The sequence below is a fragment of the Protopterus annectens genome, chromosome 1.part0 (genome assembly GCF_019279795.1).
Source record: "Protopterus annectens isolate FY-2018-M chromosome 1.part0, PAN1.0, whole genome shotgun sequence".
Classification (NCBI taxonomy): domain Eukaryota; kingdom Metazoa; phylum Chordata; order Ceratodontiformes; family Protopteridae; genus Protopterus; species Protopterus annectens.
Window position 1 is genome coordinate 1,138,285,260 of NC_056725.1, and position 23,938 is coordinate 1,138,309,197.

Here is a 23,938-nt window from a genome sequence, read left to right on the forward strand (position 1 = left end):
TCTGAACAGGATTCTGATTTTTTTGAGTCTTCTGATGATCTGGATTTGCCCTTGTCTACTTATGAGGATTCTGATGCAGAGGACTCCATTCCCTCTGCTTCCCCTCCAGAGGATTTTTCTTTTGGTGAAACCTTACATACTCTGTGGCAGCAATTCCACTGGGAAAGCCAGGATTTTTCTGATTCAAAAAAGAGGCTTAGGGATTTCTTACTCCTGCCTCAGCATAGGCCTTTAGCTATTCCTCCTGTACTAGACATTGTTGATGATGCTTTCTCAGAATCTAGTTTGGCCCCTGATTCCTTTCCTCCTGCTCCCAGAAAACCTGACCGATATTACAAGGTTCCTGATTCTCAAGTTCCTTTTTAAAAATCCTATTGCGGATCCAGAGACTATACAGTGACCCAAAGGCATTAAGGCATCTACTGCTAAAAGTACTACCCCCTCCGATAGAGACTCCAGGGTGCTGGCTAGATGGGGTAAGAAAGTTTACACTTCTGCAGCCGTGGCCACTAGGGCTTTAAACTACCAGTTTCATATGTTAAAGTATTAACAACATGTTATTGGATTGCTTAAACAGAAAATTATGTTAATTCCTGACTGCGCTGAAAATAAAGAATTACAGGATTTAATGCATTCTGCTGAACAGGTTGGAAAACATACTTTGCAATGTGGATTTCATTCATTAGAGGCCTCTTGCAGGGCTGCTGTTACTGGGTCTGTGCTCAGAAGACATGCTTGGCTTAAGGAGCAATCTTTGCCTGATCATGCTAAAGCTAAATTGTTGGATGCTCCCTTAAATCTGGAACGCCTGTTTGGCACCAAGGCTGAGGAAGTTCTTAAAAAGATGGAAGATAAGGCTAAATCTATGCAGAGTGTTAAGGATTTCTTACAAGTTCAGTCTCTTAGATTTAGTAGACACTGGCCGTCTAAAAATTGGTCCTTTCCAGCCCCCTCCAGGTCTTCTCAAGCCAAACACAGACAGCAGAAACCCCAGGTTTCAGTTCCAAGGGACACACAAGACTAGCCAGTCGGGGGTTTCTGCACCCAAACCTGGGAGCAGCAAGACTCCCCCCTATGGAAAACTGTCTCAATGACTTGCTTTTAAGACTTCCAAGCACTTACCAACTGAATGCGCCTTTAGGTGGAAAGATTGATCTGCAGGCCAAAAACTGGGAACTCATTACCCAGGACAAATGGGTTTTAAATATAGTGTCCCAAGGATACAGATTTCATTTCCACACGTTACCAACACCAAGCGCGTGGCCAGATCTACCCCGACATCCGTGGGCAGAGGCCCAAAATCAGGTACTCTCTCTTAAACGTGGGCTATTCAGTTGGTACCAGAAGAGGAAAAGGGACAAGGTTTCTATTAGAGACTTTTCCTGGTACCCAGAAAAGGCAATACATGTCATCCTATCCTGGACCTTTCTATTCTAAACACCTTTCTTGTGATTCCAAAATTCAAAATGCTGACTCTTAACCAACTGCTTCCTATGCTAGGCAAGGATGCATGGTTGGCAACACTGGACTTAAAAGAAGCATACCTGCACATCCCTATCAGGGAGTCTTGCAGAAGATACCTACGCTTCAAAGCAGGCTGCATGCACAGGCTACATGCACAATCAGTTCTCTGCACTGCCCTTTGGCTTATCTTCTGCGCTCAGGGTATTCACAAAGTGCCTAGCTCCAATCACTGCATTTTGCAGACAAAGAAATATTCAGATGTACCCATACCTGGATGATTGTCTAATTCAGGCAGAAAGCAAGGACATTCTCTTCAATCATCTGGCCTTTGTTCAAAGGGTACTGACTTGTCTGGGGTTCACCATAAACAAAAAGAAATCCCACTTGATACCCTGTCAACAAATTATACAACTTGAATACAACTTCCCAGGTGGCTTTCCTCATGTCAGAGAAACAGATACATTTGACAACTTACTTCAAACAAGTGGCCACAAAAACCCAGCTGTCTGCAAGGCAAATACTGCAAGCCTTGGGGTTCATGGCCTCATGCATTCTTCTAAATTCTGTATGCAAGGCTGCATATGAGGAAACTACAGTGGTATCTCAAAAGCCTATGGTGTCAACATTCACAGGATCTGGAAGCAAGGATTCCTATCATACCTTGCCTACGCCTAGAGTTCCTTTGGTGGGCAGAGGCCTGCCACCAAAACAGGGGACTACCATTCACATTACCCCCTGCCAAACAAATCTTAACAACAGACGCTTCAAACTATGCATGGGGGGCTCACCTGACAGGGAAGTGCATTCAGGGCAAATGGAACCCAAATCAAATGCACCTGCACATAAATCAAAAGGAAATGTTAGCTGTACAGAATGCTCTGACAGCCTTCAAGGACCACATTCTTCCAGGACAACTAATGGTAAAGACGGACAACACCACTGTCATGTGGTACATAAACAAGCAGGGGGGTACACATTCTTACCCCCTCTGCAGATTAGCCATGGCATTGTGGAACACAGCCTTGAGCTACCAGGTGAATCTACAAGCTCAATTCCTGCCAGGAAAACTAAATACACTGGCAGACGGACTAAGCAGAAACCTCATGGACCCACACGAGTGGAAACTGGAACCAAGGATTTTCAACATGTTGACAAGCAAATGGGGGAGTCCAGATGTAGATCTTTTTGCCTCCCCCCCAGAACCATCAACTGGACAAATTTTGCACAAGGATTCCCCACAAGCAAGCTTGGAAAGTGGATGCTCTAGCCTTCAGCTGGAAAAACCCATCAGTTTAAGCCTTTCCTCCTCTGCCTCTGCTCTCCAAGGTACTGCTAAAGATGAAAAAGGACAAGCCAAGGACGATTTTAATTGCACCAGACTGGCCTCATCAACACTGGTACCCACTCTTGCATAGTGTGTCACACTTGGCTCCATGGCACCTGCCTCAGACTCCTTCTCTGTTGTCTCAGCAGGAGAACATGATTCTGCACCCTCAGCTGCAAACCCTGAACTTAGCAGCCTGGCTCCCTCAGTAAATCAGTGATGGATATCATTTTAGAGACAAGGAGGCCTAGTACTAGAAAATCTTATGCTGCAAAATGGAAAAGATTCTGTGCTTGGAACCAGTCTCAAGGAATGAATGTAGCAGTGCCCAATTTACCTCAGATTCTACAATACTTAACTGAGATGCTTCATAAGGGCTTGTCTTTTTCCTCCACCAAACTTCATGCCTCAGCCATTTCAGCACATTATAGCACAGAGCCTCCCCTCTTCTCTCACCCACTGCTCAAGCAGTTCCTCAGAGGGGCCAGAAATCTAAGGCCACCCAGGCAAGCTCAAACTCTAGCCTGGGATCTTAACTTTGTCTTGGAGAATCTCACTCTTCCTCCTTTCGAGCCAGCTGCTACTGCAGATTTAAAATTTCTTTCCTGGAAAACAGCTTTCCTTTTGGCAATCACTTCTGCAAGAAGGGTATCTGAATTACAGGCCCTTATGGCAGTGGAACCTTTCATCATTTTTCATGTGGACAGGGTGTCCCTCAGAACCAATCCCTCCTTCATGCCCAAGGTGGTATCCAGTGTGGCTCTAAATCAGTCAATTCATTTGCCTACCTTTTTTCCTAACCCACAGAACAAAGGGGAACGGATACTGCACTCTTTAGATGTGCACAGACAGCTTAGATTCTACGGACAGGACTAAACCTCAAAGGAAATCTGAATAACTACTGGTGGCATTTGCTGCAGGGACAGAGGGGAAAGCTATTTCAAAACAAGCCATTTCAAAATGGATAGGCCACTGCATTCATTTCTGCTATAAGCACCATGGAAAACCTCTCCCACAGGGCATCAGACCCAATTCAACCAGGGCTGCATCTACCTCTACAGCCTTTCTCAGGGGCGTCCCTACTAGGGACGTTTTAGAAGCTGCTACCTGGAGTTCTGTACATACTTTAACCAAGCATTACCATTTTCCAATTTTCTCTAAATCCAGGGCTAGTTTTGCCACTGCAGTCTTGCAGGGCCTTATAGCTGGTCCTAATTCTATGTAAATTCCTCCTCCCAACCTTAGCTTTGGGAATCTACCCAAATGTAATGACTGCAACAGTGAAACACGAAGAACATAGTACAGTTGTGTAAACTTACCGTAAATGTAGATGTTCGAGTGTATTCACTGATGCAGTCCTGGTTACCCTCCCTCCAGCCCCCTTTTCTTCCTTTGGCTATACCTCTACTCTCACTTACTATGCTCTAAAAGCTTTTTGATGTATTTGCTTTTCTGTTGGAGGTATATCCTTGTATTTATAGATTTAATTGCTTCCCATTAGGGGGGCACCTGACATCTGGGGCAAGAAAAACGGATGTAATGGCGTCGGCTGCATGTTTTATACCCCTGACGTCATGAAAGAAGGGACAGCAACCGACGCAGGACCCAAGACACTGTTAATCAGGCCGACTGAGGGCTACTGCAAGCAGATGACCCAAATGTAATGACTGCAACAGTGAATACACTCGAACATCTACATTTATGGTAAGTGTACACAACTGTACTTTTTCAAAGTTGCAGTTCGACCCGTTTTCCATTTCTTAAATTTTTTGTCTGTCATCTTAATCAAGTATCTTATTCTTATGGAAATATATCCTCCTGATGCTGTGTGTCTGAATCCTGTTAAATATTTTATTTATTTTTTGCATTCAAACAATTTCTCTTTCAAATCTTTCCACATTCCTTCTGCATTTTGTTTACCGAATGCATCACTCCAGTTAGATTATATGGAAGCAAAACAGTTTCTGTGTAAAACTGTTATTAATCTTCTGCGCATTGGTGTAGATTTCAGTTTGGCAGAATTATGTAGCAACAAATTAACCTTTATAACCCCATCTTCACTGCACATCAGTGGTGGTAAAACTTGACTTGAAGTAACAGTAATTTCTATAGGAACACAATGTCTAGCATGTTCCATTCCCTGGTAGACATTTTTACAATTTAAAGCAATCGCTGTTCCTAAACATACATGAATAATTTACTTACTAATGTTGTTGAATTAGTATTCCAGTCTGTTTCTGGTAAATTTAAGTCCCCAGCCACTATTCTTCCCTCCTGCGTTTTGTGCAAGAAATGTATAAATTCCGCTAGGTCATCAGCACTTGACTTTGGTGGTCTAAACACTCCAACAATTGTTATATATTCCAGGGTTGTCTTTAGTGTCACATAAACTATGCTATTGGTGTTATCATTGAACATGTAATAATCAAGGGTCTCATAACTGTCTTTAATCCATATCATGACACCTCCAGCTGAATTTTTTGTTAAAATGTCTGTTTCAGTAAAAATATTTTTGCCCTGACAGAACTAACTCGTTTCATGTCATTGTTCTTGAACCATATTTCACAATCAATAACATCAATCTTGTGAGAACATAGCAAATCTTCTAGTTGAAAAAAAAACTTTCATTATTAATGCTCCTAGCTTTAACAACCATCAGAGATGCAACAAATGTTGCTGTCTGTGAACTGTTAAATTTTTGACCAGGCAAAAATCCTGCCTTGTTTGTCAAATATTGCAAAATATTTGCTACAAAAATTCTCTTCCCTGATCTCAACAAGTGCACGCCATCCTGTCTGAACATGTTTGCCCGGGTGAGCTACATATTTCCATTTTCTTTTAAATAACGGAACATTTTTTCATGTAGGTATTGACTGAAAAAATATTTTTTTTCACAATGACCTGACTCTCAGGACATATTTTTCACAAATCATACATAGAACAAACACCTGTACAACATATGCTATCTAAGAGGGCTGTAAGTTCCCTAACAATCAGAGAATCTTTGTGGATGAGATCATTTGTACCGACATGAATAAAAACAAATCCATGCTTCCATACATGAAGGCATGCTAAGGTTTGTTTCACATTTTCTAGTTTTGATCCTGGCAAGCATAACACTATTCGATGTTCATTATCTTCTCTGCAAGTATAGGTATTAGTTCCTCTAATAATTGGATCTCCAATTATAAGAATGTCTTTTCCGACCAGATCTGAAGAATCTTCCACTTGTAATTCAGTTATCTGCTTCATCAGTTTTTACAAAGGAATGGTGTTCACCACCATTCGTCTTATTAATCCCACTGTTTTCATTGCTTATTACATTTGCAGGCATACAGTTCTCATGCAGCTGGCTTTGTACATCCACAGGGTGAGCCATGTTGTCAATGTCTGTTTTTCCTCCTCTTTTTTATTGCAGTAATGTTCTTCACACCTTCCAAATTCAGTTTTGATTTCTTCCTCTTCACATACCCCTTGCCTCTTTTTGTACCTTCTGTTTTGGAGAAATGCCTTTTTCTGTAGACTGAAGGTTTTCTAATAGAAAATGTTATCATTCCCTGTAATCTGTGTTATATAACAAAGCAGTGTCGTTTTTAGTATGCATTTTCTTTGCATTACATTTATCATTTTCTTTTTCTTCCTTATTTGTTGTGAGCTCATTTCTTTCTTTTTATATTTTCTTCTGTACGCTCCGAATCCTCATATTGCTGAATACTGAATCCAGAATTCCAACGTTGTCTGTGGCATTGTCTTGTTCCATAAGGTTTTTGTGATCTTTCAGACACTTCCTATCATAAATATGTTCTATTTGCTGTTTGCATAACATTAAGTCATCAGTCCAGTCATTCCTATATGTAACAACAGTTCTCCAAGCTGTGCCAATTGCACAAGTGCAGTCATCATCAGTAACTCTAGATTTACTACTAACAATGGTAAGCAGATCATCTTTAGCAAATGGGTAGGCAGGAACAGTGGCATATCACAGTGCCATTGAACAAGTTACTCACCACAGTAGATGACTGAAGTGCAAGTGTCTTCAAATTTTCTTTCCTCCCTCGTCCTATAGTCCTCATGCCATGTTGCTATAAGAATTGGGTGTATGTTAATATTCGGTCTTGTTAAATCTGTGTTCTACCAGGACAGTCTTGTGGGATAGCTTTCTAGTCTTGCAGGATGTAACAGTGGAGTTGTGTGACTGGTGATTGTAAGTTTTGTAGCCTTGTCTTACATCTGTCGCCTGTCACAACACTAGTGCGCGAGTCCTGCTTGTAAGATGACAAAGCATGATGGCTGTCCTTTTTTTCATTGCATGTTTTGTTCCAGTTTTAAAATTGTCACACTGATATGTTAGTGGAACCTGCATCATTCACTGTGACATGTGGTACTTTTCCAGCACAGGGCAACTTATCTGCTCTCTGACATAGCTGGGGAGATGGAGGGAGTGACCTTTTAACAGCATCTGTTCTTATGGTAATCCCATTCAATCCTCTTGACTTTTCTGTTTTGTTTTAGCATTAAAAATATGGAAAAACCTTTCCAGGGTTGGTAGTTTACTGAGTGGGGGTGTCTCTCCCATGCATCCATTAAGGACAGTGCACTTCCACCATCTGTTATGGTGAGTACCTTACAGAACAGTATCTTCCTCCAGTACTCTCTTATAGCTGCCATCTTTTAGCTCTGTTCTTGAAATGTTTGCATGTTGAACTGCCTGTGATGCTTAACAGAGCAGCTTCTGCAGTAGACAGTCCTCTGTCAGACATATACACACACACACACACGCGCATGCACACACACTTACTCCACCTCTAATTTTTTCCATTTTTATGCTTTGTGGCTTAAGGAGACACTTGTTTCTCTTTTTATAGTTTCTTACTTTAATAATGAAAGAACTGAGATGAGTATGCGTATATATGGCCAATCCATAGTATAGAATAATTCAGGTTGCCACTTTTCTAGCCGTAAACACTTTGCTAAAACATATGGTGGCCTTCACACTTTGGGGTGACCTGCAAAAGCCAGTCTCTGAACAGCCTTTCACAGCGAGGGAAGCTGCATGAGGTGTATGCACTTCCTTTCATCGATTTGTCTTAATTTTGGTATTGTGTATGGTGTCAGGCTTATTGTCAACACTCATGTGCAGTAGTCACTGATGTGACATTTTAAGACTGAGGTAGCAATATAACCAAGATTTTTCCTTTGTCTGAGATACATGATCATGGAGTTTTGTATGTATAAATAACAGGGGTTGAGTTTTATTTTGGGAGGGGGCTACTTGTCCCTTGTAAAAATGCTCTCTTGTTTCCCTTGTGTGGCTTTCTAGTGATTTTTTTAATCTGATCACACTTTTAAATGTCATTTACAAAAGATTTACACCTTTAGTCATTTAGCCATCAGTGACATGCGTAGAATCTCACAGTAAGGGTCCGAATGGAGAGAGATGAAATCAACAAGAAAAGAAGAGTAATATTGCTAGAACTAAGTTCATTAAGTCTTAATGAGTGCCTTCACATTGTGGTCCTTGTTTTTTCACAAAATCTCAACAAGACGACTCCAATATACTGTATTTTATATATCATGAAGAAAAGTAGGTTAAAACATAAAAGACAGCTGAGTGCACAGGTCCCTGGATAAAAAAGTGCCCAATCCTGGTATATGCACTAGTGCCAGGACTGGAAAAAAAAGCAGTGTAGAATTCTCAGGACATGTAAACATTCCTGCAACAGGGTTAAACCCAAGTTTAGGGGGAATGTGGCTACCCTCTAATAGAAGGTAGTAGCAGCCACAAAAACCAATAGATCAAAATGAGCCCTAAAGATGACAAAGTGGACTATTGAGTTTAAGGAAGAAACTATGAACTGTTACTATTGTACAGGAAGCCTAGACTTTCCAGAAATTAGAGGAAAGAAAAACAAATTGCACAAGAAAAATTGTCAAAAGCTTCATACAACAATCTATGAAAAACATTACATAAGCAAAAATAACTTTGGGTCACCTGGGAAAAAAGTGACAGGAAATGCAAAAAGATAAAGATCAAGAACCAAAGAATTTTGAAAGTTATAAAAAAAAAGAAACATGGATGTGAGATAGAAAGAGATCTGGTATGGTACAATATTTATGCAAAGGAGAAAGCCAATCTAATCAATGCAAAAAAGCAACTCCAAATATATTTGAAGAGAAGTACATGCAAAAGCACCCAGATATGGAAAATTTCATAATATAAAAAAAGAAAAAGGGCGACTGTAGAAAAGAGGATTAGTAAGGTAGAAGTTTTGAAACTGAAATTATAGATTATCTCTGAAGTGAAGGATTTAGTGTGGAGAAAACATCATAGGCAATGTCGCAACAGAAGGGAATAAAGGGTTCCCAGATTAAGGAGCAGCAGGTGGAGATGGAGGCATCCAAAGATTTGCCACTTGGTGATGCTCTAGAGCAGGAGTGTCCAACCCGCGGCCTGCGGGCCGCATGCGGCCCTCAGAGCTCTTCCATGCGGCCTGCGACCCTTAAATGTAAATTTAATTTTAATTTAACTTTTTTTCCGTCCGCGTACTTTTGCTGTTATGCGCATGCGCCAACTTTCTTTTTTTCACGCTTTTTTCATACCAGCGTCTTTCCACTGGTATGTGCATGCGTGAAAACACCGTTCGGTCGTTTTTTAAAGCTAAAGCTGAAGGAAGGAGCGAGGATCGTGGAGAGAGGATTTAATTATATTTTATATCGGAGTACACACCAACTACACTACAACATAGCAAAAGGTAAGTAAAGCTTAAACTTTAGTTAGTAGGTAACTTTTGATTAATGTAGTGGAGCTGGCTTGAGGATGAATTGTAGTGTATTATTATTTTGTGCTATGGGAATGGTGGGGGTGGGAGGCCCTGTGAAATTGCAGACAAAACCCAGCGCTAGAAAAGGAAATTTTACAATGTCTGGTAAAAGTGTGAACAGGGGATCAAGTGGCTGCCTCCAGATTTCCTTGGCAGATATACCCTTATTACAGGTTGTAGTTGTTGTTGCAGCTCTAGTGGAGTGAGTCACAGTATGCTGTGGAACCTTATATCCATGATGTTTCTAGCAAAATTTGAAATGTGTATGGGGATGGCCTTGTCCTAACAGGGCTGCCTGATTGTTCAGATGCAAAAGCTAAAAATAGTATAGTCTGATTTTCTAAAATGCTTTGTCCGGGCAAAGTAAAATCCTAGTTGCCTAAGGACATTCAAAGTGTGATGAGCCATCTCTCCCTTGCTTTGTGGCTTGGGGGAAAAGAAATTGAATGGTTTGATTCAGTGAGTTCACCGTAACAACCTTAGACAAAAAGGATGGGTTAACCCTTCAGGTGTACCCCATAAGAATGAAACCTGTGGGAAGGCTTCATGCACATGACAGCCTGAAACTCTGAACTTCTCCTAGCTGAAATGACTGCTATCAAGAAAGCAGTTCTCCAAGTTAAAAACTTCAAATCTGCAGATCCTGTCAGTTCAAAAGGTGGGAGAATAATCTTCATCAAGATAAGGTCCCAGGATGGAGGAGCAGCTGTTCTCAGGGGCCTGAGCTGGATGATGCTCCTAAGGATCAGACAGCTGGATAGAAGAGGGGAATGCACAGAAATGCAGGCAGAAACTGCAGAGACAAATCTTAAAGAATTAAGAGATGCTTTTTGAAAAAAACGTTCTGCCATGTACAATAAAATCAAGGGTAATTTGGTCTGGCACCACACAGAGAATCTCTTCCATTTTGAAAGGAACGACCTCCTCACTTTGTTGGCATTCTAGCTTCTTTTAGAATGGCTAAGCCTTCCCTGTTTAAAGGATTTCCCCTAAGAAATAAGGACCAGATCATTCATGCTTTTAATCTTATAGTTCTCAAGCTGGGGTGGATGGCGGTTAACTTGTACTGAGACAAAATATCTACCTGCCTTGGCAGTAAATAGTTAGTCATTGCTCACGCTGTGTAGCAGTGGGAACCAATGCTGCCTTGGCTAAAAAGGTGAAGTTAGGATCATTTTTGGCCTTTCCTCCCTCCCTGACCGTAAAACAGACCTATCCATAGGATGGAAAGTACAGTTGCAGAAATCTTACCCACCTGTAACAGTAGATGTTCGGCCACTGGCATTCTGGGTTATCTGCCAAATTAACCCAGCACTGTCCTGCTTTCAAAATTGATTAGTCATCTTTTGGTGAGAGCTAGGATGGAGGTTAACAGTGCAAGTTGAACTGGGTGGCTATATTTTCAGTGTAGTTTGTATTGGGGGGGGGGGTCGCTTTGCCTGGGATGGAGTAATGTTTGTATTTTAGACCAGAGTAGTTTAGAGTTAGTTAGTGAAATATTTTTTTTGTCATTGTTAATGTGCTGTTTTACTAGGCATTTAAGGTGTGTAAAATTTAGGAAGGTACCCAGGTTCTTATTTTTGGACCATATTTTCTGTGCACGATCCCCTCTGTTAAAGTAGCTGTCTAGTTGACCTAGTTAGCCATGGTGCTAGGATTGCTGTAACCCTCTTAGTTCAAAGGGGTGCAGGTTCATTGGGTAGGTTTGAGAAGACTTGATTGAATAAGGACACTACTTCATCTAATAAGGTAGCATCTTTTGATTCTGTATAAAAATGCCTGAGCACTGTTATTGCAGACAGGATGGCCACTCATAGAAGGATGAACAGCTCTTGACTATTTTACTAGGGACAAGGAAGGAAAAAATCACTACCTAGTGTCCCTTCAAATAGTTAGTAAATACCCTAGTTTCCTTTTACCAAAATTTTGAGAAGACCCTTCCAGTGATTCTCAGGGCTCCCTCTACTACTAACCCCATCCTGTATATTTTCTTAATGACAGCTGAACTGCTACTTCCCAGGCAATTTGCCACAATGTCACCAAGCAGTATTAAGTTTGATTCCGCACACATATCTAATGCATCATTTGGGGCAGCTGTGCCGAAAGGGATACTGTTATTGCTATAAAGTCCTTCATTCAGGAGGTCCTATAGCGGCTAGAGACAGTCACATTTTATTACAATTTTGAACAAGAGTGCAACAATCATAGCTTATTCATTGCTTATTTTACAGTGCCTCATCATATTTTTGTAGCACACATGACTATAAGACTACACCTATAGTTAAATATTTAGTTACTCAGCTACTATTTATGAAATAGATGTTTGATTTCAGTTGCCATGTGCAATTAAGACTTTACTGTAGTAAATTATTGCACTATTAGAGGGGATTAGACCCAAGGTTTGTACCTGTTAATTTTTTTTACAAATAAACTAAGATGTTAGATTTAACTGTTTTTTAAATAATTAGAATGAGATATTATGCACTTATTAATTTATTTATTTATTGTTCAAATTCACCTACAATACAGCCACATTAGTCCGCATAAACCTGGGGTCTCTTTTTTATTTTTGCTCTTCAGTTAATGTGAGACCTTTTTTTTTTTTTTTGTCCTCACTTGCCGTTTGCCCCCAGACCATTTCTGTTGACTCAATGTGGCCCTTGCAACTGAAAAGGTTGGACACCCCTGCTCTAGAGCCTTCTGTAGGAGGCTGATATGAAAGTCCAGTTGAAGTTACATAGCAAGGGACTGAGTGTAAACTGTTGCAGCTCTGACACACATAATGTTTAGGAGTTATGGGTGAATGGGTTCCCATAAAATGGCTCAGCAGATGAAGTTGGGTTCATCTTAGGAGTATATGCCACATGAGGATTTTCTGGAACTTTCTGGAACATGCTGACAGGAAACAGAGTAAGGAAGACTCACAGTCCAGAAGAAAATGATTTAAGGAAAGATATGGTTGATTTAATAGACATGGATAGACATATTAAGAAATAACAGAGGAGCACTGAAATTAGGACTGTTAAGAGAAATTCACATGATATAATAGAAATAAAGAGAATATATTACTGTGCAGCTAAAGTAATAATGGATGAAGTGTTACCACAAAAATGTAGAGTAACAAAGGAAGGAAGGGAACAAGTAAAATGCCATTATGGAAGCACTGAACAGAGAAAACCATAAAATGGTTAAGACAACAAATGCCACTGTTAGAAGACTATAGAAAATGGAACAGATTATGAAAAATACTTGGAATGATAGATGTAGTAAAACAAATGCACCATATCAAGAGAGACCAGGATATGACATCCACTTTTGCCAATAAACTAAAAATAGCATAGGTAAAAAAAAAAAAAGGAAGGTATGCAGATTAATATAAAGGAAAAGTATAAAATAAGAAATTAATTTATAACCCAAAAGATTTTATAAAGAATTAGGAAGCAAAGTAAAAGGAACAGAAATACCACCAAAAAAAGAAGAAATAAGTACATTATGGAGAAGTATTTATAAAGACCACTGTTGAACATAACAAAGATGCTGAATGGATAAAAGAATTAAAATAAACAGTAAGGGGGGTTCTAAGTTAGAGGATATGAAATAGGATGAAGTAATGGCCAGAGAAATCAAGACAAAATTAACAAAAACTCCTACCTGGGAAACCCCAAGCCCAGGTGCAGTGCCTGACATCTGGCTGAAGGTATTAATAGTTTTACAGAAAGATTTAGCCCTGGGTAAAAAAAAAAAAATATTCATATGCACATTCCACCAGATACCAACCTAGATAACAGGAAAAATGGTACTCATCCTTAAGAATGAGCCTGCGAGCCATCCTAAGAACTGTAGACCAGTAAGTTAACTTCCTATGATACTAGTTATATACTGGAACTGACGCAGAGTTTATATTCATTTAGGAGAAAAATTCAATTGTGCAATGGAATATAAGGGAAACAAAAGAAAGTTGTATGGACAAAGGATAATTTTCTGCAAAATAAAGCCATAGTGGAGAATAGTAAAAAAGGGAAAAATATAAGTATGGCATCGATAGATTGCAGAAAGCATTTGATAGCATCCCACATTCATGGGTAAAGGAATGTTTGCAGATGTATAAGATGTGCACCCTACATTAATCAGTTACATTGCAGTAACGGTGAAATAGTGGCAAACCATTTTACAGTTCAGCCATGATAAAGGGCAAATTATTATCCAAGGGATTAAAAAAAATCAAAGGTGGATATTCCAGGGTGATGCTGTCATCACCATGATTTTGTTTTGCCCTGAACCCATTAAGCTGTTTGCAGATTAAGTTTTGTTAAAATTTGGATCATAAAAAACCTAGTTTAAATCCACTTTTTGTGAATGACTTAAACTGTATACCTCATCAGATGAGGAGTTGAAAGTACAATTGCAAATGGTTAAAACTTTCTCAGATGATATAAGAATGACATTGGATTTGATAAATGTGCAAAAGCAACACTGAAAACAGGAAAACTGTAGCACCAAGAAAATACCAACCTAGTACAGGAAATGTACAGCAGCACCAACAAAATGTCAGTCAGGGGCAGGATTGTTAGATCAAGGAACTTGAACAGGAGGGAGTTTATAAATATTTAGGCTTAGATGAGGAGTCAATAATAAAACATTAACAAATGAGAAAAAAAGCCCAGTAGGGAATACTTCTGAAGACAAAACTAATATTGAAAACTGCCTTAACATCTAGGAATAAAGTCCAAGCTATAAATAATTTTTCTGTCCCTGTTCTAGCTTTCAGTTTTGGGATGATTGATTGGAAACAAAAAGTACTGGATCACTTGAACATTAAAACAAGAAAATGCTTCATATTTATCAAATGATATTTAAAAGTCATTGTATACTAAGATTGTATATTCCTCGTTTTGAAGGAGGTATGGACCTCCTCAAAATTGAATACATGTCTAGATTTGAAATAATGGGACTGCATACATATCTGCTCACTTCATCAGATCCAAACATAGTAAGTTTTAAAACATGAGGACAAGTAGTCTAAGATGACATCTTCACTTAGTTTAACAGAAGCATGTAGGTGATAAGCAGGAATGGAAATCAAACCAGAAGTAGAGAAAAATCAGACGCAATTGAATGTGCCAAAAAACAAAAGAAAGAATATAAGAAAAAGGCTTAGATGAGAAGGGAGGAAAGAAAAGTGGAAAAGCCATAAACATAATGACAAGTACAGAGATTTCCTGGAACCACCTCATGTTGATTAAGACTTGATGCAGGAGTAGTTAAGGAGAGTTGAATTGAAACCAAAAGATGAAAAACTAATAATGGCTGCCCATGATAGCAGACTACGTTACACATTGATTTTCAAAGACCACTATAAATGTGGGAGAGAGAGACAAATAGTTTCTGTGAAAAATTTCTGTGAAAAAAAAAACCTGGAAACATTCACATTTTGTTAGGTGTGATATACAATACACTCATGGCAGAGCGCCTCATAATCAATCTTAAGGAAAGTCTCCGAGAACAAGTAAGACATTCCTGTGGAAGTTAGGATGGAAGCAAATGATAAAGATCTGGAAGATTTTGTTTAACATTGTTTTAAAAGGAGGTGACGCACCAGCATCTTAAAAGAAAGCTGTGGTGGTTGTATTAACAAAGGATGGTAAAGACCCAGTCAGACCCAACTTCATATAATCCCATTTCAATTTTAAACCATGATTATAAAGTGTTTGTTTATACTAGCTAAAAGAATGGCAGAGATGTTGCCAAAATTGATATATGGATAGACAGATCAGAGTGATTTTGTGGAGGGGAGGCAAACATCAGCATTAATGGAACAACGATTATCCAGAGAGAAGCAGAATGTAAGAAAATACCTCTGCTCTTGGTGGGTCTTGATGCAGAGAAAAACATTCAACAGAGTATGGCGGGATTTCATGAGTAGGGCAATGGAAGCATTTGCATTTCCTGATGCAATAATAAGGTTAATTAGGAGGCTATATGAAGGATCAGAGGCAGAAATTAAACTTGGAGGGTGCCTTGCTGATAAGTAGCATTTGAACAGAGGAACCAGGCAAGGGGGTGTCCTGTTTCCCCTTTATTTGCTTTATATTTAAAGCTGTTGTCAAAAAAATGGACTCAGAAGTGCAAGGATATAATTGGAATTTTAATCAAGAAAAGTTGGCTTTATTTGCAGGTATTATTTTGTGCCTGATAAATCTCAGTGTTCAACATTTGAGGCAATTTCAAATCTTTTCAGGATATAAAATTAATGAAGATAAATAAAGATTGCAGGTGTAAATTATGTACCCACATACAAATTGGATTAGCAATGCTCATATTTATGAGGACGTGATAAAACAAAGTATTTAGGAGTGTGGATTAAAAATGCTTTTGTTACGATATGTGGAAGAGACTAAAAGAATAATTCAAAAAGTGAGAAACTGGAGTTCGTTATGGGCTAGTAAGATACAAATAATCAAAATGTTTTTAGTCTCTTTTGTTCTATACATGGTTCAGGCATATTTCTGTCAATCGGGAGAAGTAGTGGACAATGAATAATAATGAGTTGAAGGAATTTATCTGGGAAGCAAAGCGAGCAAGAGTTAAATGGGATAAGTTGATCCCTGCAATAGAACAAGTTAGTTTAGGATTTGAAGGGATATTTTGGTGCTGAACAATTAAGGCTCATAACACAAGTAGAAGTTTAGAATTCAAAATGGAAAAGGATAATGAAGTAGGGGGAAGATCAAGAAAGAGAGAGCGTGGGATTTTGGATGCAGATCTTTAAGGACAATAATAACCATAGAAAATAATATATTCATAAAATAGCAGAAAGTATTTCTAAGAATTAAGCCAACACAAGAATGGAGAAAGGAGATTTTTCCAGTAGGGATGACTGCAAGTAGGGCTACAGAAAATATTCAAGATGAGGCTGGAATTTACTGAAGAAAACTGGCAGACTTCAAAGAATTTTTCTTCCAGTAAATAGCAAATACTGAAGGTGTAATTGAGAGGAAAGAAATAACTGGGAACACATGTTTTGACAGTCTGATTTATCAGGTTTTAAAAATTCCCTACAAAGAGCCATGTCAGAAATATCTGATGAGCAAATGGCTGTAACTAAGGACATTTATTTTCTGAGCTGGGACAAGAATCTAAATTGCCTAGACATAGCAAGGCCTTGTTAAGTTTAATTCTTATGGCTACCAAAAAACTAATTACTAGAAAATGGAAATCAGTTTAAACCAACTGCATTTGAAGTATTGAATGTTATAAAAGAGGTAAAAGAACTGGAATAGGAATGTTTAGAAAAGGGAAGGAGCAAATTATATAGAAATAAATGGAAATTGTGGGAGCAATACATGCATAATGTTCAGGATGAGGAGTGAGGTTTAATGGAAGGCAGGAATTCAGCAATTTTATGTAATGTTGGACTGATAAGAGTTACAAAGAAAAGATATATGACAATGTATGTAAATGGAAAAAATGTTAATACGGTTTATTTTCGTTTATGTTAATGTAGGTTTGTCTGTGTCTTAAGTGCTAATGTAACAAAGATGTTGAAAAAAGAAGTGGTGCACTTGTACCTCAAAAGTTGAGTATGCTCCATAAGTCCAGGTCTTAATAAATTAATCAATTTAGTATGGGGGAAAACATTCTCAGACCTTGTTCTTACCAATATAGCCACCTTATGTATTGTACCTGTAGCATCCTCACTTCTGGTTAAATCCAGATGTAAAACTAGTGACTTTGTAAAGTGTCATATTTATTTAGGTTTCCATCTCTGGGTTAGATTACCCTTGTATGTTAAATAGAGGGGCATCCTTATGTACTTCATCACTATCATTGGCAGTTGGATGGACATCCACAAATTCATCACAGGCCTTCTATACTTTTTCCGCCTAAAAGTAGGGATTGCACATCTTGAATGTGGGCATCAACAAGGTAAGGATGGTGTCATAACTTATTTGCCTTGTACTTCTTATAATCCTAATAGAATAACGCCAAATTCCAAAACTCTGTTATATTTTCAAGGGTTCAAGGGTTTCTATAGGGGAATTCTACGTTCCTTCCCCTGCTGCTTGTGCATTCCAACTCTGAGACTGCTGTACCTTAGAACAGGGGGGAACTACTTTGAGATACTGTAGTCTTGGGCTTGGTTTATATTCCCCCATTTGGCAACCCCCTTCCCTTCTGCTTACATAGACATATGCTGGGATTACTGACCCTTTGTATACTGGGAGTACTTCAGGGTACAACAGTCCCTGCACATTCAACAAGCAGCCAAAAATACATAGATGTTAAAAATAAAGCAAGAGCTAAAATAAAGCATTGAATGCTGCAATTAGCTTTTTGCATAGTACCCAGCCTTAATGTTTGCTGAGGCTGCGAGCAATCTGGCTGTGCTTAGAGATTCTGAACAATGGCACAAGTTTAACAAAAATTGTGAAAGACTTACACACACACACACACACACACACACACACACACACATTAAATGCAAGACTTTCAAAAACAGCATCCCCGAGAAGCAGTTTGTATGTTTTTCACACAAGTGTAACCGTAGTACACTTCTTTTGTTCTTGTTTTATCTAGCTATTCTTACATAACCACAATGTCCTTCTCCTTTTGTTCACATTGCTTTTCTCTGGGTGCTTTTGTTTCCTCCCACACTCCAAAGACATCCACTAGGTGTATTGGACACACTAAATTTGGCCATAAGTGTTGGTGTGCATGTGTGTGTGTGGTATGGAAGAACAACCGTGGTAGGTCTAACCACCCAGCGATGTGAACATTGGCTGTATTGCTACTGTTGATGTGGTACCCCAACCCCATGTGCAAAAATGGGAAAAAGAGATGATGGTAAAATGCTAGTAAATAATTGCCAGCTAAGAAACTAGTAATAACTGGAGAAAGTCTTGTCGTACTGTTTGCATTTTAATCAGTGTTGGAAACTGGGAGGGGTCAGTTCTTATTTGTCTTTTGGTTCTAGCAGTTCGCCATTAAGCATTTTCTTTGTACATCAACAGAACTTAACTTGAAACGCTTTCATGGTGACAGTTCAGATTATGTAAAAGTGAACAAAAGTATTCACTGTTGCACATGCATCATGATTTTAACTATATTAAATATATGCTTGAGAAAATTATTTCTTCCTTTTCACCAGATCTTAGAAATAATCAGAGTCATTCTGAAGTTGTATGAGCAATGGAAAAATTTTGATGAAAGAAAAGAAATGAATCCTATTCTGACCAAGATGCCTAAACCAAAACCACCTCCAAACAGGTACAGTATGTCATCACATGCCATAGACTTGTTCTTCAGTGAATGCAGTACTACTTGGTGGCTTCTTCTTAATACTTGCAATACAGTTGATGTAAAAAGCACCAACCAATGTTACCATTTTTAGAAATAAAAAAATGTTAACCACCAACACAAGTGTGCATCCTTTGCAAGTCTTTGCTATGTGGGGAGTGAGGGTGGGAGGGACTAATCCTGTTCTGGCCTGAACCTGCATTTCAGCAATTGCAGTTCCACATCAAGGCTTAGCTGCTCTGATTTTTCTGTACATCTTTATCTCTGCCGTGTTCCAGTCATCAGCACTAAAAAGTCATTTTCCTCAGTGATTAGAATAAATGTATAATTTGATTAAAGTTTATATTTTCTGTCTTCAAGGTAAAAGGGAATATTTCATTCATGTTCATTCCAGAGACAGCATTGAATATCAGTTGGTCCTTTCAGTCCTTTAAAACACTGTGACTTATAACTTGTAAAAATATTCACCACATCTTCCTTAATAAGTTACACTGACTGCTTTCCCCAGCACCTTCTTATCTCCCACTGTGTGTCCTGCAGGGCAATAGTGCTAGATGTGCTCATTTCTTCTTCTTGTCATGATGGTGAACACAAATGGTTTCCAGATGCTTTCATTGATTGTGTGTGTGTGGGGTGGGGTATTTTATGAGTTACTGAAAGTAAAAACTAACAGTCTATCCACTTGACTGCCCACCTCCACTCAGATCCATATCACTTAATAGTGGCATTGAAGATGGCTGAACCTGTAATTGCAGACAATCATTAGATACCCCAGAGTTGCCATTTACTCTGGTGCTGCAAGTTTTTATAAAGTGCAAGTGTGGTTTCCCAAAACCGAGTGTCATTAACTACCGACTGTAAAATCAGTCTTACCTACGCATCCTTTTGCAGTGCTTTTACTAGGGTTTCCTAACCCAGTGTCAGGTTTCTGAAACACAGTAGCTGTAGCATTTTAATACTAATAAATGAAAGTTTGTTATGAGGTCTGCAACCTCTCTCCTGTTAATTCCCACTATAAAACCATGATCTGTGCCTGATTGGTGACACTGAAAGTCGCTTTCACTTAATGACCAATCCCCTAAATTAAAAAAAAAAGTCTCCCTTCTATTGTTTGATACATTTTAAATGCACTAAAGTAAAACAGATGACTTTTTATCTTGTCCAGTATCCTTTCCCAGCCATCCTACCGCAGACCCACCCCTTTGCTTCTCCTCACCCTTGCACAGAACAAACTTCTTTGTCTTCTCAATCTAGATGTGTGGCTTTTTTCATTGGCAGCTGATTTAAAATTGTTGCCTGCATTTTTTTTTTGTAACTAATTTTTTTGCACATTTTCAGTATGATATTTGTGGGACTATTTATGTATTTGCATTTGTATACATGGAAAGTCCATCTGGGCCCAAGGCCCTTTTTCAGCAGAACCCCCATGGCATACTTCTCAACTTCTCGCACAAGAAATATGGACAGAGCCAAAAATAATGAGGGGAAAGGCCCAAAAATAAGGACAGATTATAAATATTGCTGTTATAAATTTGCTAGAATTATAGATTTTACATTATATATTTGCTGAAGGATACGAAGTCTAAAACTCAAAAGTCTGTCATTATTTAGTTACATCAGTGCTCAATGATTTGCCAGAAAACCACAAATTTCTTGAGGAACAGACCAAAAATAAGAGGCAAAAAGCTGAAAATTCTGTGGAAATCTGAGTGGTTGAGAGGTATGCCCCACGGAGATGAGCTGCACATAAGTTCAGTCAGAAATAAACATAGCAGATTTACAGCATTAGCATTAATGTGAAGAACATCTTGTAAATGGGACTGTATTACGGTAAGGAGGCAAGACATAAATCATTGAAGAAAAAAAGCTGGCATAATTTTTTAAGGCTATCAAGTAGTTATACTGACAATGCATACACATTTTGTTGGGGTAAAGAAGTTCAAACAGTTTCAAGTAGAGCAGATTAACAACATAATTATGTGAATGTGAAGAACAGGTTGTGAATGGAATTATGGATAGAGAGCAGTTGTATTTACAATATGTACACATTTTGAGGCAAAGGAAGGAAATTGTGTTGTAGTGTAGATTTTTCTAAGCTACAGGAGTTAGTATGGGGAAGAAATAAGTGGGTAAATAGAGAGGGAAATGAAATTAAGATAAACAGAGGAGGTGATAGGCTAAAAGTTAAAGGATTAGTAATTTGAAAAAAGTCATGAGAATGGGCCCGCTAATATGAGAAATGTCAAATGTTTAATTCAAATTCATTGCTAATTGCCAGAATTTTGTGCTGGTCATTAATTTGGTAAACTGCTGATTTATAACGTCACTATTTTAATCCTTTTGACTCAAGTTCTCTAATTTGTGGTTCTCATCATGTGAACTGTATGACTGACATAAGGCTGATTTGTGTGTTGGACTGTTGTCGCAGAAAAACAAGGTACCCTTAAACCTTTTTTGCCTGTCTCTATTGTCCTTTTTCATGCACTACCTACACTCCCCTACCTTAAAGGCAGATATCTATGACCAAGAGTCTCTTGCTTAAATTTCAAGTTGATACTGTCCAGCTTCCAATAGATGGCCTTTAAATTCTGCCGTTGATCTCTTTCTCTTCCAAATGCCTTACTTGAAAGTACAGAGAGGGTAACAGAAGAGCCAACAATCCAGTGATAGAATACTCTGTTGGATGAGTGATGATTAGTGACATTGGGAGATTTACAGTGGAAAAGAAAATGGTCCCTAAAATGAACATTGGGTCGCCATGCATCATTTAAGATACCATCATTCCCAACTTTTCTTTTTTTGGCCGGCTTAAATGTTCATTTTCTCTGCTTTTATAGTACAGGTGTGTTGTACTCTAATTGCATGATACCTTGATATTAATTCTGTAAATATGCAGTACTGCTTTTCCTAGTGCACCAAATTTGTTTTTACAAAGTTGGTCAAATAACATCCTTAAATAGGAGGGAGATGAGCTTCAATAGCCCCTGTGAAGACTTTTGCCTCTGGACTGTCTAAAAAGAGCACCTTGTCCCCTGTCTAGTTCAGAGGGGAAAGTTGAAGACGGTTAGGTCTGTCTTCAAAAGTTTGTTGTCCTTGAATTTGGACAAATCTGTCTTTCGTTTTTTCCCCAGTTGTTTCCTTTTGGAGAGTCCAGTGCAAGAGTGAAGTTAGAGTGAGAACTTCTAGCAAAAAACATGCTGATTTATTGAAATTGGAGGAGCCTAAGGCATTGATAGTTTCATCAGTAATTCCAGTTTTTGATAATGTATTTAAAGTATTACTCCAGAAGCCCACACAGTCAAGTCATGTGTTCATTGAATCCTGGAGTTGCATAAATTCTTATAACCCTTGTACTGATTATTTTGTCACTGACCTTTACTGCTGTAACATTAGGGATCCTTCTGGATGGTTCTGTAATTAAATTATTTATGTCTACTAGTCACAGTTCATCTGTATTCTGAAAAACTCCTAATGGGAGATTTGTGTCTTGGTCTTTGCATTCACTGTCTAGGCAGAGAATGCACACAGCCTTACCATGGTTGTCAGACTACTAATGAAGACCCATTCTGGTATTACCTTTACTGTCTTGGAGGGGAGCATGTATTGTCTTGAATGATGGCTGTAAATTTAAGCAGTTCAGCCATACATCCTGCTGCTGCCTTGACCTAGATAAGAAGTGTAAAGCTTTGTACAGGTAGCAAAAAAGTATACCCCCCTGCCACATTGAGGCATAGGGCCCTTCACTTCTATTCTGACCAGTCAGTGCTCCAGTTCTTCTTGTGGCTCAGATATTGGAAGAGCTTGCTGATCTACTTCAGCACAGGCTCAAGGAGGACCTGGTGAAGACTGCCTCCATGTTTCATAGTCGACTACCCTGTGGACTTCTGCCATTGTAATTGTGCTGATTCCTGTAGCTCTCGCCACAGGCTCTGGTATACATCTGTGCAGAATGATGTTGACTGAAACTGTTCTTCATCAAAAGGAGTAGTTCTGAAATAACATTATGCATGCCAGTTTTGATAGAAAAGTGCTGTTTAGTTATGCTTTTCAAGACATGGAAATAACCTCTTAAGGAATAAGTAGGCCCTTGTCCTTACAGTTGTAGAGGACCTTTTTGATCTGCTCACATTTATCCTCTTCATGTTTTAGACAAAGCCACCCTTGAAAGATGAGCAATCCTTGTCAGCTGAGAAGGGCACTTGACCATCACAGTGTCATCCCCTCCCATGCCTGTTGTCTGAGTGCAGCATTGCTGGCTCAACTGCAGCAGTCCTGACTACAGTCTTTGCCGTCCGTGACTGGAGTTTTCCGTGTTCATTCTTATTTGAAGAGCCAGCATATCTGATATTTTTGGGCCCCTCTTAGAAAGCGCCACAATAAGATCAAACAGTCTTTTCAGAGCTTTTGGGAGAGGCCCAGACTCCATTGTTGAAAGGATCTATAGAGGCTGCCCTGTATCTCAAACAGGAGCAGGGTTTCTTCTCCCTCCTGTTCCTTTTTCCAGACAGTCTGCATTTGATTTTGGTCCTTCATGACGTAAGTTGGCACACCTTTCCCCAATTTTGGAGGGCCTGCTTAGGGAATCATCTTTTGCTGTCCCAGAACACCTTAATGGCTGCTTCTGGAAGTGATGGACACCACTAGGCGCATCACTGAGTTCCTCACAGAAAATTCCACCATTTCACTCTGGGAAGAGAATACTTCATGTACAACGTTTTACCGTTTGGACTTTCTTTTTTAATTTCTCCAAATCTTTTGGGTTTCTAATACCATGACTGGAATGGACCCCAATCCTAAGTCAAAGTACGATTCAGGTTCATGAAATTAGTATTGTTTCAGTCTTTGATGTCAGCCAAAAGTGTTCTTCGCAACACCTGAAGTGTGCCCAGTAGTGACTCTCTTGGCAATTCCTACAGGGTTACATGTATTGGTAACAATCTAAGTATGAGTATAGATTTGTTTTTATAAGACCCGTTGCTCCTACTACTATTGGAACTGTCTAGGTATCTTTCTTCCACATTGCTGTCATTTA

At 39.0% G+C, this 23,938-nt stretch overlaps 1 protein-coding gene across 1 annotated transcript in view; it reads left to right on the top strand.

Annotated features, from left to right (window-relative positions):
* The window catches only part of CCNC (cyclin C), a 956,952-nt gene that overhangs the window by 858,634 nt on the left and 74,380 nt on the right, over window positions 1-23,938 (top strand). The window contains exon 11 of the mRNA XM_044065080.1: window positions 18,758-18,876. Coding sequence (XP_043921015.1) covers window positions 18,758-18,876 — 119 coding nt within the window. The remainder of the gene's footprint in view (window positions 1-18,757; window positions 18,877-23,938) is intronic.